Below are 17,958 nucleotides of genomic sequence, written 5' to 3' on the forward strand. Positions count from 1 at the left end.
TGATCAATATTTTTGCTACTAATATCAGTCTCTAAAGTCAAAGATTAAAAGTAATCATTATAAATTTCATATCGAAAAAAATAATAAAGAAATCAGACCAATTAAACTATCAGCTTCATGAAGTCGGCCAAATCCCACCCGAACTGGTACAATAGAACAAAATCTTCAACAAAAACCTTCTAAAAAAATAATTTCTCAAATACATTTTTTTTTATAAAATGATCTCAACTACAACCAAGTTTTTAAAATCTCAATTCTCGCACATTATCAACTAACACTCTTGAGTTTTTAAGTGTTGCAATGTTTTACCATCAACTTTAGTAATCATTTGTCTTCTTCGTCTTCCAGACTATAAAATAGAGTACAAATTTATAAATTATAATAAAAATATAATAATTTAAATTGAACTTACATTTTCAATTGTGACCCATCAATAGTTTTATAAATTCTCAAGCTTTCAAATTCTCTAGCTCTCCTCCAAATCTTAACAACACAACATTTATTTCGATACATATATCTTAAACTTATGTAAACTAGGTTATAATCAACTAAAAATGTTGTATTTTAACTTACAATATTGTTTGTCGATGATGTTTGACCTTATTATTTGCACCTCTTTTATTAGAAGCACTTGAACCATAAACACTACAATGCATGATCCTCCCCTTTCTTGACATATTTCTAAAGTTTTTTGAGTTTCATCCCTATTTTCCTTTTATTCTTTTTTGGTATACTTGTCATTCTCTTAAATATAGGTAGATTAATTAGAATGATTTGACGAGGCCACATTCTCACTCCCATAAATCGGTTTCATGGTGTTAGTATATGATTTCAAATACATGTCTTTATTATATCAATAAGATAAAAAAAATCTTCAATTCTCTTTTCAACGATCAACAATTGATTTAAGGGCATATTTACATGGAATAACATAAATGTTTTATTCTCTAAATAACAAGATTTATTTGGAAGATTTACAACATGTTTCTCATCATCATTATTAGACATCTCATATCCCACTTCACAAATGATCCCACACTAATATGCATATTTTCTGGTCTCTTAAATTATTTGCATTACATTAGGGAAACATCATGCTTCAAACTAAAACGACTTCGATTATCATTAAGTCTATGCATTACCATTACTCTAATGTGATTCAACATACTCGCAATAAACATTACATGAGCATATAAAATTAGTGCCTTAAAGTTCTCACATATGTTGTTTTCTATGACGTCACATTGACTTGTTGTTAGCATGTACGTCTTGCTCCATTTCTCCTGTTAGTATTTTATTAATCCAGAATTTATTTCCAATGAAATAGATTGGTTATCCTCAAATTATTCACAATAAGTGCTCCTAGCTAGTTTATAGAACACCATATATATTCATGTGCCCTCCCTTATAATTTTTATTCTAATTGGCATAAATATGAAGAGTGCATAATTTGTGCTCAGATGTGGAAGTACTGTTTACACCACAAATAAAATTTCCTAAAAAATAATTACACAAATAAATATTTAATAAAAATATTTTAACAAAATATGAAAATATTAGAATATCAAAACTTACAACATGCATGTCTAACATTATAGTTAAACCTTCCCATTTTCGAATACAATATCTCGCACCAAAATTTAAAAAAAACAGTTCAACTATCTTTACTTTCAGTTTCAGTTAATGTCCAAGCTAATAGAAAATTTTGATTATTTTCATTTCTCCCAATTACAAAAGCTAATGGTCCTTGACATGCATGTTTTATAAAACAAGAATCGATTCCTATACATTCATATATAAATCATCGCTTACAAGCTTCAAAAAATATGTAATTTTTTTTTTAAATGAGTAACATTTTTCTCTTCATCTTTGGTAATTTTTATTTTCACCAATGTCTCTAAATTAGTTTCATCGACTCTTCTGCGTAACTCCTTAAATTAGCATATTCTGTATTGAAATCCCCTGGCACTATGTCTCTCACAAGTGTTTTTTAATTAGCATATTCTGTATTGAAATCCCCTGGCACTATGTCTCTCACAAGTGTTTTTTTTTTCACTTTAGCTTTACTCACACTTGCATTTAGTTGAATTGTACATAGCTCAACAAGTTATTTGATCTTTATGATAGGTTGCTTTATGTTAGGTTGTGATATCTTAAAATTTTACAATATAAGAGTGTGTGACAGTTTGTTTTTCTTATCCGCAAAATAAATGTTTTTTAAATAAAGAAATTTAACCAAAAACACATCACTACTATCTTTCACTTCAAGAAAATTGGTCATCTGTGACATATATTTTCTACGGAATTTCTGACGAATATATAATTAGCGACATATTTTCTATTTATATAATAAACGTCGGTATTTCGGTCGTCAGTAAATTTTCCGACGAATATAAAATTTGTCAGAAAATTTATAGGAATATCCGTCAGAAATTTTATTTCATTGGAAATTTTCCGTAAGAATATCCGTCGAAAAATTAGTATAATTTCCATAAAAATATCTGTCAAAAATTTACTTTTTCTCTCCATATAAATTTCCGTCAGAAATTAATATATATTTTTAAAATTTTATTTTATATTTATATTTTATTTTCCTAATTATTTCTCCTAATACATCACTTATTTCAAATTTTTAATAATAATATTTGCATTACATTAGGGAAACATCATGCTTCCAACTAAAACGACTTTGATTATCATTCAGTCTATGTATTACCATTACTCTAATGTGATTCAACATACTCGCAATAGACATTACATGAGCATATAAAATTAGTGCATTAAAGTTCTCACATATGTTGTTTTCTATGACGTCACATTAACTTGTTGTTAGTATGTACGTCTTGCTCCATTTCTCCCGTTAGTATTTTATTAATCCAGAATTTATTTCTAATGAAATAGATTGGTTATCCTCAAATTGTTCACAATAAGTGCTCCTAGCTAGTTTATAGAACACCATATTCATGTGTCTTCCCTTATAATTTTTATTCTAATTGGCATAAATATGACGAGTACATAATTTGTGCTCAGTATGTGAAGGAACCGTTTGCACCACAAATAAAATTTCCTAAAAAATAATTACACAAATAAATATTTAATAAAAATATTTTAACAAAATATGAAAATATTAGAATATCAAAACTTACAACATGCATGTATAATTAAACCTTCCCATTTTCGAATACAATATCTCGCACTAAAATTTAAAAAAACCATGTTCAACTATCTTTATTTTCAGTTTCAGTTAATGTCCAAGCTAATTGAAAATTTTGATTATTTTCATTTCTCCCAATTACAAAAGCTAATAGTCCTTGACATGCATGTTTTATAAAACAAGAATTGATTCCTATACATGGTCGACATTCATATATAAATCATCGTTTACAAGCTTCAAAAAATATGTAATTTTTTTTAAAATGAGTAACAATATCTTTCTCTTCATCTTTGGTAATTTTTATTTTCACCGATATCTCTAGATTAGTTTCATCGACTCTTCTGCATAACTCCTTAAATTAGCATATTTTGTATTGAAATGTATTGAAATCTCTTGGCACTATGTCTCTCACAAGTGTTTTTTTTTTCACTTTAGTTTTACTCACACTTGCATTTAGTTGAATTGTACATAGCTCAACAAGCTATTTGATCTTTATGATAGAATTTTACAATATAAGAGTGTGTGACGGTTTGTTTTTGTTATCCGCAAAACAAATTGTTCTAAATGAAGAAATTTATCCAAAAACACATCACTACTATCTTTCACTTCAAGAAAATTGGTCATTTTTGAAGTATATTACCTACGGAATTTCTGACGAATATATAATTAGCAACATATTTTCTATTTCGGTAGTAATTTTCGGACGAATATAAAATCCGTCAGAAATATTTATAAGAATATCTGTAAGAAATTTACGACAATATTTTTGATGAAATATTTCATTGGAAAATTTTCGTAAGAATATCCGTCGAAAAATTAGTATAATTTCCATAAAAATATTCGTCAAAAATTTATTTTTTCTCTCCATAGAAATTTCCGTCAGAAATTAATATATATTTTTAAAATTTTATTTTATATTTATATTTTATTTTCCTAATTATTTCTCCTAATACATCACTTATTTGAAAATTTTAATAATAATATTTAAAACAAATAAATAACTTTGTTTAAAAGTATTAATTTTAAAGTTACTAACAAAAACAACGTCCACTTATAAACTAAATGTATCATTCAATTCAATAGTTACTAACAAAAAAAAACATTGACAAAATATATCAATAATGAGCAACAAATTAAAGTTATGCAAACCTATTCTATCCCTCCTACAAAAAAATTGAATAAAAAATAATATAATACAATCGAGGCTCCTAGAAAAAAAATATATAAGTATATAAGGTTATTAAGTTACATTAAACTAATTAATTATTTTTTTCTAATAATTGGATTTACCTAAAGAGATCAAGAATTGTAAAAAAAAAATATCTAACAAACCTTACAGCTTGTGTGGCAATAACTTGGAATTTGCAGAGTTCCCACCATGTATTAGGGGTTGTTTGTACATTCACCCAAAGAAGCCCATTTATCACAATGATTATTTTTATGATTATTTTTGGCCATGTTTGTATCGAAGAACTTGAATGTCTTCTCCATTTTCTATAATAAGAAAGATGATCAAGCCTTCCAAAATCATTGATCATTATATCTCTATATTTAGAGCAGTTATATTTAATCACCTTTATAAAGGAAAGTCAAAAGTGCAAAATGTGCTCTCGATTTCCAAAAAAAAAAAGTCCAAAATGTGAAAAAAAAAATCAAATGAATCAACTAATTACATAAAAATAGGATAATGTATATTCAGAAAGTGAAACAAAATCAATAGGATTCATGATTCATGAATAGGATTTTGGATTGCATTTCAAGGTTTGATAGGCAAAATATTATCAGATCAAACTACACAAACAACAAACAAACCTGGCATTGTTGATGAACATTCTGGAGCTCGTTCGAACTTCACTAAGCTTAGAATCTCCAGATTCATTATCGACAACATGTGATCTAGTGATATAGATCTTTTAAGGTGAACTTATATCATCAAATCATTGAAACACTGATATCAAATGATCACACTCCGCATTCGTAAGGAAACTTTCGTATACAAAAGTTCTGTAAATGCAACAACTAATAAGAATAGCTCAGCTCAGGATAATAAAATATATGAAAGCTCTGTGAATAATTCCTTACATCGTTTCTATTTCAACATCTAATTACTTCGATTCCTTAATTTACAGGTATTCTCAGCCTAGATTGGGAGAATTTTGTAACTTACATCCATCCTTTCACGGCGTCCTCTTCGATTCTTAATTACGAACCTAATTTAAAGAGATCAGAAGGAGTTTCCAAGCCAAAAAGAAGAGGAAAATCGACACCGATAATCAGGCCGGCGATATAACCGAATGCGGAATAGATCTACATCTATCGGACGAATCCGCCTTCTCCAACGACCTCCGTCAAGCGAGGTCGAAGTTTCAAGAAAATCGCCGATACTGTCCTTGCTACATCGGCCAGAGGAAGGACTCGATGGAGCAGAGCAATTCTCAGCCTGAAGAGGATACACAACAACAACAAGCATCCAACCATGTACTCGAAAATGGAATCAAAATTCGTCACAAAATATATAAAAAATATGGTCGAAAAATTTCTCTAAATTTTGTGTCACATATTTACTTTCTATAAAAATGATGGAAAGGAATTTTGCTAAATATTTTTTAATTTTTTTATACGTTTTTTCCTATTTTCTTTACTTTTTCTGACGATAATTAATTTTGTCACAAACTACGTAAGTAAAACCGTCAACAATTCTGACGGCCCTCAAGCGTCGGTATATTTTCGTCACAAATATCCCTTTTTCTTGTAGTGTTTGCTTGCTGGCATATATCATCTATTTAATTTTTTTTCTTTGCAGACAAATTTTGCCTATTCCAGCTTATTTGGTCTAACATATAAATATATCATTTTTCACATGTTAAATTTTTTATGATGTTTAAATGACATACCAATAAAGAATACATCATACATATAAGGACCGTCATCGACATCGCACCTTATCAAAACCCATGTCTCAAACTCTTTGTTAGTCTTATTCCCGTTATGACATTTCTGATAAAGACATGTTTCATCATATTCAGTCATTCTTAACTTTAATTTTCTGTCATAATTATCCACAAAATAATTATTAATATTTCAACATAAACACAAACCAGTCATAAATATAAATATGAGTGGAGTAATATGATTAAATCTGTAGTATTAACTATTTCTATATCCGATCCCAACAAATTATTCATATTCGAGACAACCTATTTCCTAAGAGAAATTTAGTAGATAATTATTTTTAATGCTTACATACTTAATGAGAAAGTGTTAAGCAAATGAAAATTTGCCATAGTTCTTAATATTTCAAATAAACACAAATCAAACATAAATATAAGTGGAACTCTATGATCAAATTTTTTTAGGTTATAGGTAATGATTATTGGTGTTTCTGGTCTTGGATTCTTATCACAAATGTTGGGACTCAGATTTGTTGTTGCTCAATTAGTTATACAAAAGTGTTCAAGTGCAGCACATCAAATTTTGCTCAATGAAATTTTGGCCTAACTTTTAATATTTCAAAATATGAATGGAACTCTATGATCAAATTTTTGTTTTTTGTTTTTAGCAAATTAATATTTGTAACGTGGAGACGTATTTCCACATGCGAGAAGAATTGGTTAATCGCTAAAAACTGAAACATCGCTTACGAGAAAGTCACCATAACCATTGATTTTACTGCACTTTAATTCTCAATTCTCATTTGTCATCTCTTATCTTTTTTTTAAAAAAACTTCGTTCAGTTTATTTTTACTCTGATTTCCTTTCAACTCATGTAACTCCTTTGTCTTTTTATGACTTTTATTTTATTGACGTTACGTCGTCTTTCACAACATTTGAAGTTGTAAATATAAGATAGAGCAAACTTTTATCGTGGTGAATTGCAAGAACAATTTGGAGAGTATAGAGAAATCTTTATTTTTATTTAATAAGAAGCATGATTTTACAATAACTATAATTTATTATAACCTAATCATTTAAAGAAAACTACAATATTAATAGTTACATGCAAATTTATTGAAATTCTTAATTAAAATACATGCTCGGTCAATTCTCGTAGCTTTTGTTTATTTCTATTTTTATTAAGATAGAACTTGTTTAAGATTCCACAATTTCTTGTTTTTATTATTGAATTTTTGGTATTAACATATGTAAGAATTTAATAGACTTATTATTATTATAATGTGAAATTGTTTTTTTCTTAAATGAATATATAAATGAGAACTATAATGTGAAATTGGGAATGCATGCATCATATAAATATATAATTGCCGCACTAGCTAAAACATTAACATTAACCGCTACAAATTCAAATTCAAATTCCAATAACAATAACAATAACCCGAACTTAAAAATGGTACAAGGCCTTGATTCCGGCAATGTCGTCAACATTCAAGTTGTGTTTGACTTCGCCATGTCCAATATATGGCCACATGACGGCTTCTTTAACAGTGCTATGTCCAAGTCCAAGAGAATGCCCTAACTCATGTACTGCGACACTCTCTATGTCAACTCCCGTAGGATGTGCCCCAATCACCCAGTTCTCGTCTGCATCGAAATGGACCCCGCCATCAGGTGGCATCCCTGCGTGAGCTAAAATCCCTCCGGGACCATCAAAAGGGCCACTATCCCCATGCGATCGTTTATAGAAACCAATTTTCAAGTCGGATTTTGTAAAGTCATTGATATTGGTAAAATTGAATTTAGTGACTAACGCCCATCTCCTAATTGCCCAATAAATAGGTTTATAAGCGTCCCCTCGAGTTCTTGGTTTGATGGCCCAAGATAGGTTAAGCTTTGACCACTTTGTATCGGTCACGTAGTAAGAACCCTTTGATTGGTCTAGAACCATCTTCATCCCATGCTTGACCATAGTACCATTGACCAAATCAGGGCAACCACATCGAGGCTTCGACATCAATGACAATGTCTTCTCGTCTAACTCACCCGAAACGTCGAGATTGTAGAAGAGCTGAAATTTCTTGATGGCTTCTTCCATGGGATGGTCTAGAACTTCGGATTCGTCGACATTAATGGAAGGGTTGAGATAACCGTACTTGATAAGGAATTGTTTGATTTGACCTAGCCCCGTTACTTCGTCACCTTTCTTAGAACCTAAGAAATCGTTCACAAACTTAGAAGATAAATTCAAAGAAAATGTTTGAACAATTAAAAACGAGTACAAGAATATGTATAACAAAGAAATAGTATTGGCTTTAGCTGCCATCTTCATGTTTGTTATTTGATGTTGGTATTTTGATTTCTCATTTTCTACATTTTATACACAAATTTTTTTTGATTGTCTTAACTATGCTATAGATTTTGTTAATATAATATAGACCATATATGGCAACTCTTTTAGATTTAGTAAATATAAGACTAATATAAATTCCCAAAATATAAGATTAATATGATCGTGAGTGAAGGTTGTTAAAATTAACATTTTAAGTATATTATTAGTTTTGGATAATTTTTATTACTTCAATCTTAATGAATTTGATATTATGCAATACTATCTAAAATTAGTTAAAAGTTATATGTAAAACAAAATTATATAAATTAAATCAATAAATTCGATTCATTTTGTCTAAAAAAAAAAGTTTAGACGATCAACTAATTAATCTAAAGTTAAGCATTATTATTATTATATAAAATATGTCTATATTAAATATATAAATTATATGACTAACATGTTACCATACTTATTTAATTACCTTCATAATATAAAATAATAAATTATAAATTAAATTGTCATTTCCAAATCAATCACATTAAAAGTAGGGGTGTACATTACATGGATTATCCGAATTCGAAATACTAATTCAGATTGGTTATTTCGAATTGGATTGAATACGGATTGGATTGTATATATTTGATTGGATTTGGATTATTCAAATATCTAAATAAAATGTTTTTTTAATTTTACTTATTTATCACAATTATATTATTATTATTTTAGTTCATTTTCACAACTTTAGGCAATTATTTTATTCGTTACAGTAATCAATTTTATATATTTTTGTATTTTCTTCATTAACTATTGAATAGATAAAATATTATAATATATTATTAAAAAAAATAATTATAATATATTTTTTTGAGTGATTTCAAAAAATTAACAAAATAAAAAAAAAGTAAAATAAATAAAATAAATAAAATTTATTAGATAATTACATAGTAAAATGTTAAATTAGATTATCTAAATTATACTCAATCCAATCCGTATTAACTAATATTACCGATTGGATTAATATAATTTGGATTTAACATCAATCAGGTAAAATGAATTGAATTTACTCGTTTGATCACACTTATCAAAAAAATGATTTTAAAGATATTGGAACATAATAATATTTTAATCTGTATCTTGTTTTTATTATATATTTTTATGTAATCTTTTTTATTATATATTTTTTAAATATTTGTTAAGGATTATTAAAATTTAAATGTAATTCAAGGAAGATTTTTTAAAAGTATAAAAGTGAAATTTAATGTTACATTCTCCCAAAAAAACAGTTAATGCAAAAAAATAAAGAAATATAGTAGGGATTCAATTGTTATGTAATTAGACTAAAAAATATATTCAGGATTATTAGTATTTGAGCTTTTAATTAGAAGTTTGCCTTTTTTTATAAGTATAATATTGATTGACTAAATTTTAAACATAGACAGACAGATTTTTATAGCAAGCATAAATTTGGAATTTCATGTTACATTTACCAAAAACACAATTTATTGTTAAAATAAATACATAAAAGGATTCATATCTAATTTTGTTTGATCAAAGATTATAATTTTTTATGGAATTATTTGAAATGTTCCATTTCATATAAAGAAGAAGAAGTGAGTTTTTAGGAATTATTTAAGTTAAATTGGTAAAAGATTAATTTTTGTTTAAAATTTAAATTTTAGAAATTTTAGAAATTTTTATCGTTTTATTAAGTAATTTGATAGTTTAAAAAATGAAAATGTATTAATTTTCTTTAGGAAAATTTTTAAGACAACGTATCAAACAAGACCTAAAGTGTATTTTACTTGTAGCTTGTTCTGTTGTTTTGATTTTCTTTTATTTTCTATTTTTAATGCTTTATACTATTTTTTAAAAGTTAAAAAAAAAATATATTAAATGATTTAAAACATTTTTCATAATAAAAATAAATTTTAAATTTTCTGTTAAGGCCACTAGATGCTTCATTTTCTCACCTTTCTTTGTCATATAATTTGAGTTTCATAACTCTTTAAAATATAAGGAAATCTTAGATGATTCTTACTTAAAACTTAGAATAAGAGAACATAGCATGATTAGGAATATATTGTGAATGGTCCTTAATTATACTTAAGCTCTAGAAATAAATTTTCACTTTATAAGTATACCTAAGACTGGATAATCATTTAAACAAAGCCTAAAATTGTCATGTTTTTATAAGAGGCCAGCTATTTCGGAGTAAAGATCGACCATTTGGACGAGCATGCGAGATTAGGGGTGTTCAACCGGCCGGTTAACTGATTAACCGGTTTCGGTTAATACCGGTTTTGGCTTTTATTTTATAAACCAGTTAACCGGCCGTTAATGGTATCGATTTTACCGGTTCTAGTTCTACCGGTTTTGGTCGGTTCTGGCCGGTTAACCGGGTTTAACCAGGAACCGATAATTCAATTTTTTTAAAATTAAGTAATAAATTTATAAAATATTTTTTTTTTTAAATTATTGTTTGCACTTTCCTATTATAATATTTTTCATCATTTTTTTTATCTATTATAATATATTATATTATTATTATAGTATATATAAATATATTATATTATAATAATATCTTTTATTGATATATTTAGGAATATGTTATAATATATAATTTTATTATAACAATATAATATATTTTATAGCTATTCTGTTAAGTTTTTATATGTTTTTTAAGAAAATTCAAATTTATTATGTCGATTAGTCTTTGACCAACTAAGTAGAATATGATTGAATCCCCTTCTCAACCGATAGAACGGGAAGTGGAATCGGTAAATTATAATTTATAACTTTAATTTTAGGTGTTTCTGTGTTGAACGTGTTGGAGAAAGTTAAATACTGAAGTGAAGGTTGAACTTTGAAGACATCAAATTTTAATTTGCTTAACTATTTTGATTTTGTTAATTTATAATTTCACGTTATCATATCGTTATAAAAACAATTTTACATATTTTAATGAATTATTTTAATTTGTTTTTAATTTATTTTTGTAAAATTTTATATAAATTATAATGTTTTTTAAAAATTATTTTATAAAAATTATTTATAAAATAACTAATACAAATTATAAAATATAAAAATATATAATTAAATTATTACTGGTTTACCGGTTAAACCGTTAGAAAAATAGGCAAACCGAAAACTGAACCGTTTAACTGGTAAAAAACCGATTAACCAGAACCGCTAGAACCGATTAACTAATAAACCGTTAAAATGAAACCGGTTAACTATCGGTTCGGTTGGGTTACCGATTTTCCGGTTTTTTTGCTCAGCCCTATGCGAGATAGTGTTGAAACTCTTTCTCACATTAAATCAAGCATTGAACCCAAGTAAATTAAGTTGCGACTCTCATAAATCAGAGTCAGTTTATAGTCGACTACCTTAGGAATGAGCTCGATTTGAGTTCATCTCTCAGTGAGTCGAATCGAAGTATTTGACATTTTTAGAAATAAATTTGAATCTAGTCTACCATTTTGGCTCCTCATCCCATGCCCGATTTGAGAGGAATGTGAGTTAGGAAACTAATTGCGATTCGATTCGAGAAACGATTTGAGAGGAATGTGAGTTAGGGAACTAATTGCGATTCGAGTCGATTTCTCGGCAGGTCGATTTTAGACACGTACACACATATAAAAGTTGTGATGATTACCCATCATTTATCTTTGTTGCAAATGGAAATTGTTCTTAAAAATTGAAGTTGTTTATGACTCCACTCTATCCATATATGAATATGAACATATCAAGCTTCAAAGTTTTTACATTTTGTCATAACATATATAGATAATAAGATGTCTCAATTTACTTAAAAATAATACAAGATTACATAATAAAAAAAATTAATTAGAAAGCATTAATTATTTTAAAATTATTCAGAAATCAAGAATTGAATAATAATAGTATCCTTCCCACACAAAAGGATAAATCTAACAATATTGAGTTCAATGTATTTGTTACTAATATCAGTCTCTACCATCAAAAATTAAAAATAAAGACTATTAATTTCATTTTTGTTCATAAAAAAAATAATAATAAAATCAGACCAATTAAACTATCCACTTAATGAAGTTGGCCAAATCCCACCCGAACTGGTACACTATAACAAACTCTTCACAAAAAACTTTCAAAACAATAATTTCTCAAATACATTATTTTTACAAAAAGATCTCAACTACAAATAAGTTGCTAAAATCTCTATTATCTTACATTATCAACTAATACTTTTGTGTTTATAAGTGTTGTGATGTTTGACCATGGACTATAGCAATCATTTGTCTTCTTCATCTTTAAGGCTATAAATTAAAGTATGAATTTGTAAATTATAATAAAATATAATAATTTAAATTGAACTTATATTTTCAATTGTGACACATCATTAGTTTAATAAATTCTCTAGTTCTCCTCAAAATCTTAACAACACAAAACTTATTTCAAATATATATATGTTAAACTTACCTAAACTAGGTTAACTGGCTAAAAATGTTGTAATTGAACTTACAATATTGTTTGTCGATGATGTTTGACTTTGTTACTTGCATTCCTTTTATTATGAGCACTTGAACTACAAACACTACAATGCATGACCTTCCCCTTTCTTGACATATTTCTAAAGTTTTTGGAGGTCCGTCTCTATTTTTCCTTTTATTCTGTTTTGGCATATTTGTCATTCTCTCAAATGTAGGTGGATTAATAATAGAATGATATGACGGAGACCACATCCTATCCCGTAAATCGGTTTTATGATGTTAGCATATGATTTCAAATACATGTCTTTATTATAACAATAAGATACACAATCTTCAACTCTCTTTCCAACGTCAACAATTGATTTAAAGGAAAGTTTACAAGGAATAGCATAAATGTTTCATTCTCTAAAGAACAAGATTTATTTGGAAGATTTATAACATGTTTCTCATCATTATCAAATATCTTATATTCCTATTATGTATATTTTCGGGTCTCTTCAATTTGCATTACATTAGGGAAAACATCATGCCTTCAACTAGATAAACAATTTCAATTATCATATATGCATTATCATTACTCTAATGTGATTCAACATACTCGCAATAGACATTACCTGAGCATCTAAAATTCATTCATTAAAGTTCTCACATATGTTGTTGTCTATGACGTCACATTGACTCGTTGTTAACATGTACGTCTTGCTCCATTTCTCATGTTAGTATTTTATTAATTCAGATTTTGTTTGCAATGAAATAGATTCCATTTCAGCTATCTTCGAATTGTTCACAATAAGTGCTCCTAGCTAGCTAATTTATAGAACAACATATTCATGTGTTCTCCGTTATTATTTTTAATTTAATTGGTATAAATATGACGAGTACATAATTTGTGCTCAGAAGGTAGAAGAATTGTTTGCACCACAAATAAAATCTCTTAAAAATAATTACACAAATAAATATTTAATAAAAATATTTGAAAAAAATATGAAAATATTATAGTATCAAAACTTACCGCATGCATGTCTAACATTATGGTTAGACCTTCCCATTTTCAAATCCAATACCTCGCACCAAAATTTAAAATATGTTCAACTATCTTTACTTTCTATTTCAGTTAATGTCCAAGATAATGGAAAATTTTGATTAATTTCGTCTCTCCCAATTACATAAGCTAATAGTCCTTGACATGCATGTTTTATAAAACAAGATTCGATTCCTATAAATGGTTGACATTCATATATAAATCCGCGTTCGCAAGTTTCAAAGCATATGTACATTTTTTGAAATGAGTATTTCTCTTTCATCTTTTGTAATTTTTATTTTCACTAATGTTTTCATCGACTCTATTGCATAACTCTTTAAATTAACATTTTCCGTCTTAAAACTCCCTGACACTATCTCACAAGTTTTTTTTTTCAATTTAACTTTACTCACACTTGCATTTAGTTGAATTGTGCATAGCTCAACGAGCTCTTTAATTTTTATGTTAGGTTGTGATATCACATTTGTCTTAAAATGTTGAGCAATGTGAGGGGTCGGTGAATAGTTTTTTTAGTATCCACAAACCAGATGTGTTCCTAAAGAAGAAATTTAACCCCAAAAAAATGCAAATCACTTGTACCATCTTTGCTGGCATATATCATCTTATAGTTTTTTTGCTTTGCACATATTTTACCTTTGACAGCTTATTTGGTCTAACATTTAAATATATCATTTTTTCACATGAATCCTTTGTCACAACATATTTAAATTTTGTATGATGTTTAAATGACATACCAATAAATAATACCTTGACTGCTTTAACAAAATGTGAGTATAATATCTTCATACATATAAGGATAGACAACGTCACCGGCATTAGATTTTGTCGAAACCCATGTCTCAAACTCTTCATTAGTCTTATCCCCATTATAGACATTTCTAATTGAGACATTTCTCTCTCATATCATAATTATAAGGCGATTCATCATATATTGTCATTTTTAACCTTAATTTTGACATAATTAACTACAAAATTATTATTAATATAACATAAATACAAACTAGTCATAAATATATAGTATTAAATCTTTAGCATCAACTATTTGTATATTCGAGACCAACAAATTATTCATATTAGAGGCAACCTATTTCCTAAGAGAAATGTTTACATACTTAATAAGAAAGTGTTAAGCAAATGAAATTTTGTCACAGTTCTTAATATTTCAAATAAACACAAATCAAACATAAATATTATAAGTGGAACTCTATGATAAAATATTTTTAGCAGGCAATTAACTAAATTATTCTGGTGGTGATGTAAATAAGTTGGACATGATGTTATAAGTAATGATTATTGGTTTTCTGATTTTGGATTCTTATCACAAATGTTGGGACTTAGATTTGTTGTTGCTCAATTAGTTATACAAAAGTGTTCAAGTGAAGCACATTAAATTTTGCTCAATTAGATTTGATATAAGAATTTATTGGAATTACTTTTATTATAAAGCTTAAAAGGCAGGTTTCCCACTTAATGTGAATTCAAACATCATATAATTTCCCTACCTAAAACATTAAACATTGACCACTCCAAATTTTAGACAAATTCAAATAAACAAACATATATAGTTTTAGACGACCTAAAAATGGTACAAGGCCTTGATTCCCGCAATGTCGTCAACATGCAAGCGTTTGACTTCGCCATGTCCAATATATGGCCACATAATGGCTTCTTTAACGGCGCTATGTCCAAGTCCAAGAGCGTGCCCTAACTCATGTAGCGCGACGGTCTCCATGTCAACTCCCGTGGGAACTACCCCAATCACCCATTTCTCGTCTGCATCGAAATGGACCCCGCCATCAGGTGGCATCCCAGCGTGAGCTAAAATCCTTCCGGGACCATCAAAAGGGCTATTATCCCCATGAGATCGATCGTTTATAGAAACCAATTTTCAAATCGGATTTCGCAAAGTCATTGCTCTTGGTAAATTTAAATTTAGTGACTAACGTCCATCTCCTAATTGCCCAATTAATAGGTTTATAAGCGTCCCCTCGAGTTCCTGGCTTGATGGCCCAAGATAGGTTGAGCTTTGGCCACTTTGTATCGGTCACGTAGTATGAACCCTTTAATTGGTCTTGAACCATTTTCATCCCATGCTTGACCATAGTACCATTGACCAAATCAGGGCAACCGCATCGAGGCTTTGACATCAATGACAATGTCTTCTCGTCTAACGCACCTGAAACATCGAGATGGTAGAAGAGTTGAAATTTCTTTATAGCTTCTTCCACGGAATGGTCTAGAACTTCAAATTCGTCGACATTAATGGAAGGGTTGAGATAACCGTACTTGATAAGGTATTGCTTGATTTGAACTAGCCCCTTTACTTCGTCGCCTTTCTTAGAGCCTAAGAAATCGTTTACAAACTTGGAAGATATTATTTCATCATTCAAAGAAAATGTTTGAACAATTAAAAACGAGTACAAGAATATGTATAACAAAGAAATATTATTTGCTTTAGTAGCCTTCTTCATGTTTTGTTATTTGATGTTAGCACTTCGATTTCTTATTTTATACACAAATATTTTTTAGACAAAAAGATTGTCTTAACCATGCTCTAGATTTTGTTAATTAATATAATATAGACCATCCCCTTTATTTTGTTTGATGAAATTAAGTTACATGTATATTCACTAATCTTATTAATTTATATATTTAATTGAGCCAACTCGTTTAATTTTGTCTAACAAACTAATCTAAATTATACATATATTATGTCTTATATTAAATTAATTAATTATGTGACTCACATGTTACCATACTTATTTAAGTTCATAATTTAAAGTAAAATATATAATATAAAACTAAATTGTTATTTCCGAAAACCAATCACATTAAAAAATTGATTTTAAAGATTTGGGAGATAACAATATTTTAATCTATAAAATATTATATATTTTATGTAATCTAGAAAGGGTTATTACAATTTAAACGTAATTCAAGACAGATTTTATAAAAATATAAAAGTGGAATTATTTGTTACATCCTCCCAATAAAACAATTAATGCACAAAATAAACAAATATAGGTATTCAATTTTATGTAATTAGACTACAAAATATATACAGGATTATTAGTAGTTAAACTTTTAATGAGATGTTTGACTTTTATAAGTATAATATTGATTCTTTTTTTTTCTTTTTTTTTTTATGTTAGTTTAAACATTTTTTTATTTTTAATAAGTATACACCTTTCTCAATAAAAAAAATATTAATTAACTCAATTTTAAACTTAGAAAGACAGATTTTTATAATAAGTATAAATGTGGAATTTAATGTTACATTTACCCAAAAATATAATTTATTGCAAAAGAAAAATACACCTAATTCATTTGTTTGATTTAAGCTTACTTGAATATTTTTTAGGAATTATTTAAGTTAGAAAGAATGTGTATTTAAATTTTAAATTTTATAAATATAAATTAAAGAATTTTAATATTTTAATTGTTTTATTAAGTAAGTTAATAGTTAAAAAAATTGAATGTTTGAATTTTATTTTTTTGATGAAAAATAATGTGTTTGATATTTCTGAAATTTGTATTGAAATAGAATGGAGGGTTCAATTCTAATTTTTAAATTTGATAAATTCTTTAATATTAAGAATTAAAATTAGAATTTAATATAATATAATTTTATAGTTCTCAATTTTATTTTTTTGTTCAAAATTATAATTTCAAATTTTATTTTTATGTTTTTTTAAACAAAATAACTTATTAATATATTATTTAAATTACGATTAAAATTTTTAATTGATAATTTTTTTAATTTAGTATTTTAAAATATCAAAATCATCTCGAGCTGAAATTAACAAGTTAACATGTTAAATCGATATTTAAATTTAGAAAACTGATATTTTATTTTTGAATATACGAAATTAACATGTTCAACCAATATTTTTTTTATTAAAAATCGAAACTTAACAAAATCTATTGACACTTGAACTATCTTAATCGGTTGTTTCAAACTAATATTTTAATAAAATACATAATATATATTAAAATTATTTTTATTTTATTTTTCAAACATAAGAATTAAGATTAATTACAATTTTTCAATACAAATTCTCAATAAAAT

At 27.2% G+C, this 17,958-nt stretch overlaps 2 protein-coding genes across 2 annotated transcripts; both read right to left on the reverse strand.

The window, feature by feature from the left end:
* Positions 1–5,467: 5,467 nt before the first annotated feature.
* Positions 5,468–8,372, reverse strand: LOC124912832 (metalloendoproteinase 5-MMP-like). Its single transcript, XM_047453475.1, has 2 exons — positions 7,507–8,372; positions 5,468–5,594 (listed from the first exon to the last, which is right to left on the reverse strand). Exons 1-2 carry the CDS (start codon positions 8,370–8,372, stop codon positions 5,468–5,470), a joined length of 993 nt encoding a protein of 330 aa, XP_047309431.1.
* Positions 8,373–15,465: 7,093 nt separating this feature from the next.
* On the reverse strand, positions 15,466–16,360 carry LOC124912833 (metalloendoproteinase 5-MMP-like). The gene is made up of 2 exons (XM_047453477.1): positions 15,834–16,360; positions 15,466–15,736 (listed from the first exon to the last, which is right to left on the reverse strand). The coding sequence occupies exons 1-2, from the start codon at positions 16,358–16,360 to the stop codon at positions 15,466–15,468; spliced, it is 798 nt and encodes a 265-aa protein (XP_047309433.1).
* Positions 16,361–17,958: the final 1,598 nt, after the last annotated feature.

Source organism: Impatiens glandulifera, chromosome 8 (assembly GCF_907164915.1).
Source record: "Impatiens glandulifera chromosome 8, dImpGla2.1, whole genome shotgun sequence".
NCBI classification, from domain to species: Eukaryota; Viridiplantae; Streptophyta; class Magnoliopsida; order Ericales; family Balsaminaceae; genus Impatiens; species Impatiens glandulifera.

Excerpts from the sequence above, each read along its gene's own strand:
- LOC124912833 (XM_047453477.1), bottom strand. The coding sequence starts at position 16,360 with ATGAAGAAGGCTACTAAAGCAAATAATATTTCTTTGTTATACATATTC. Across the intron at positions 15,737-15,833 it reads TGGGCAATTAGGAGATGGAC|CCCTTTTGATGGTCCCGGAA; the intron begins GTTAGTCACTAA and ends TGGGGATAATAG.
- LOC124912832 (XM_047453475.1), bottom strand. The coding sequence starts at position 8,372 with ATGGCAGCTAAAGCCAATACTATTTCTTTGTTATACATATTCTTGTAC. Across the intron at positions 5,595-7,506 it reads ATTGCCGGAATCAAGGCCTT|GCTGAGAATTGCTCTGCTCC; the intron begins GTACCATTTTTA and ends TATCCTCTTCAG.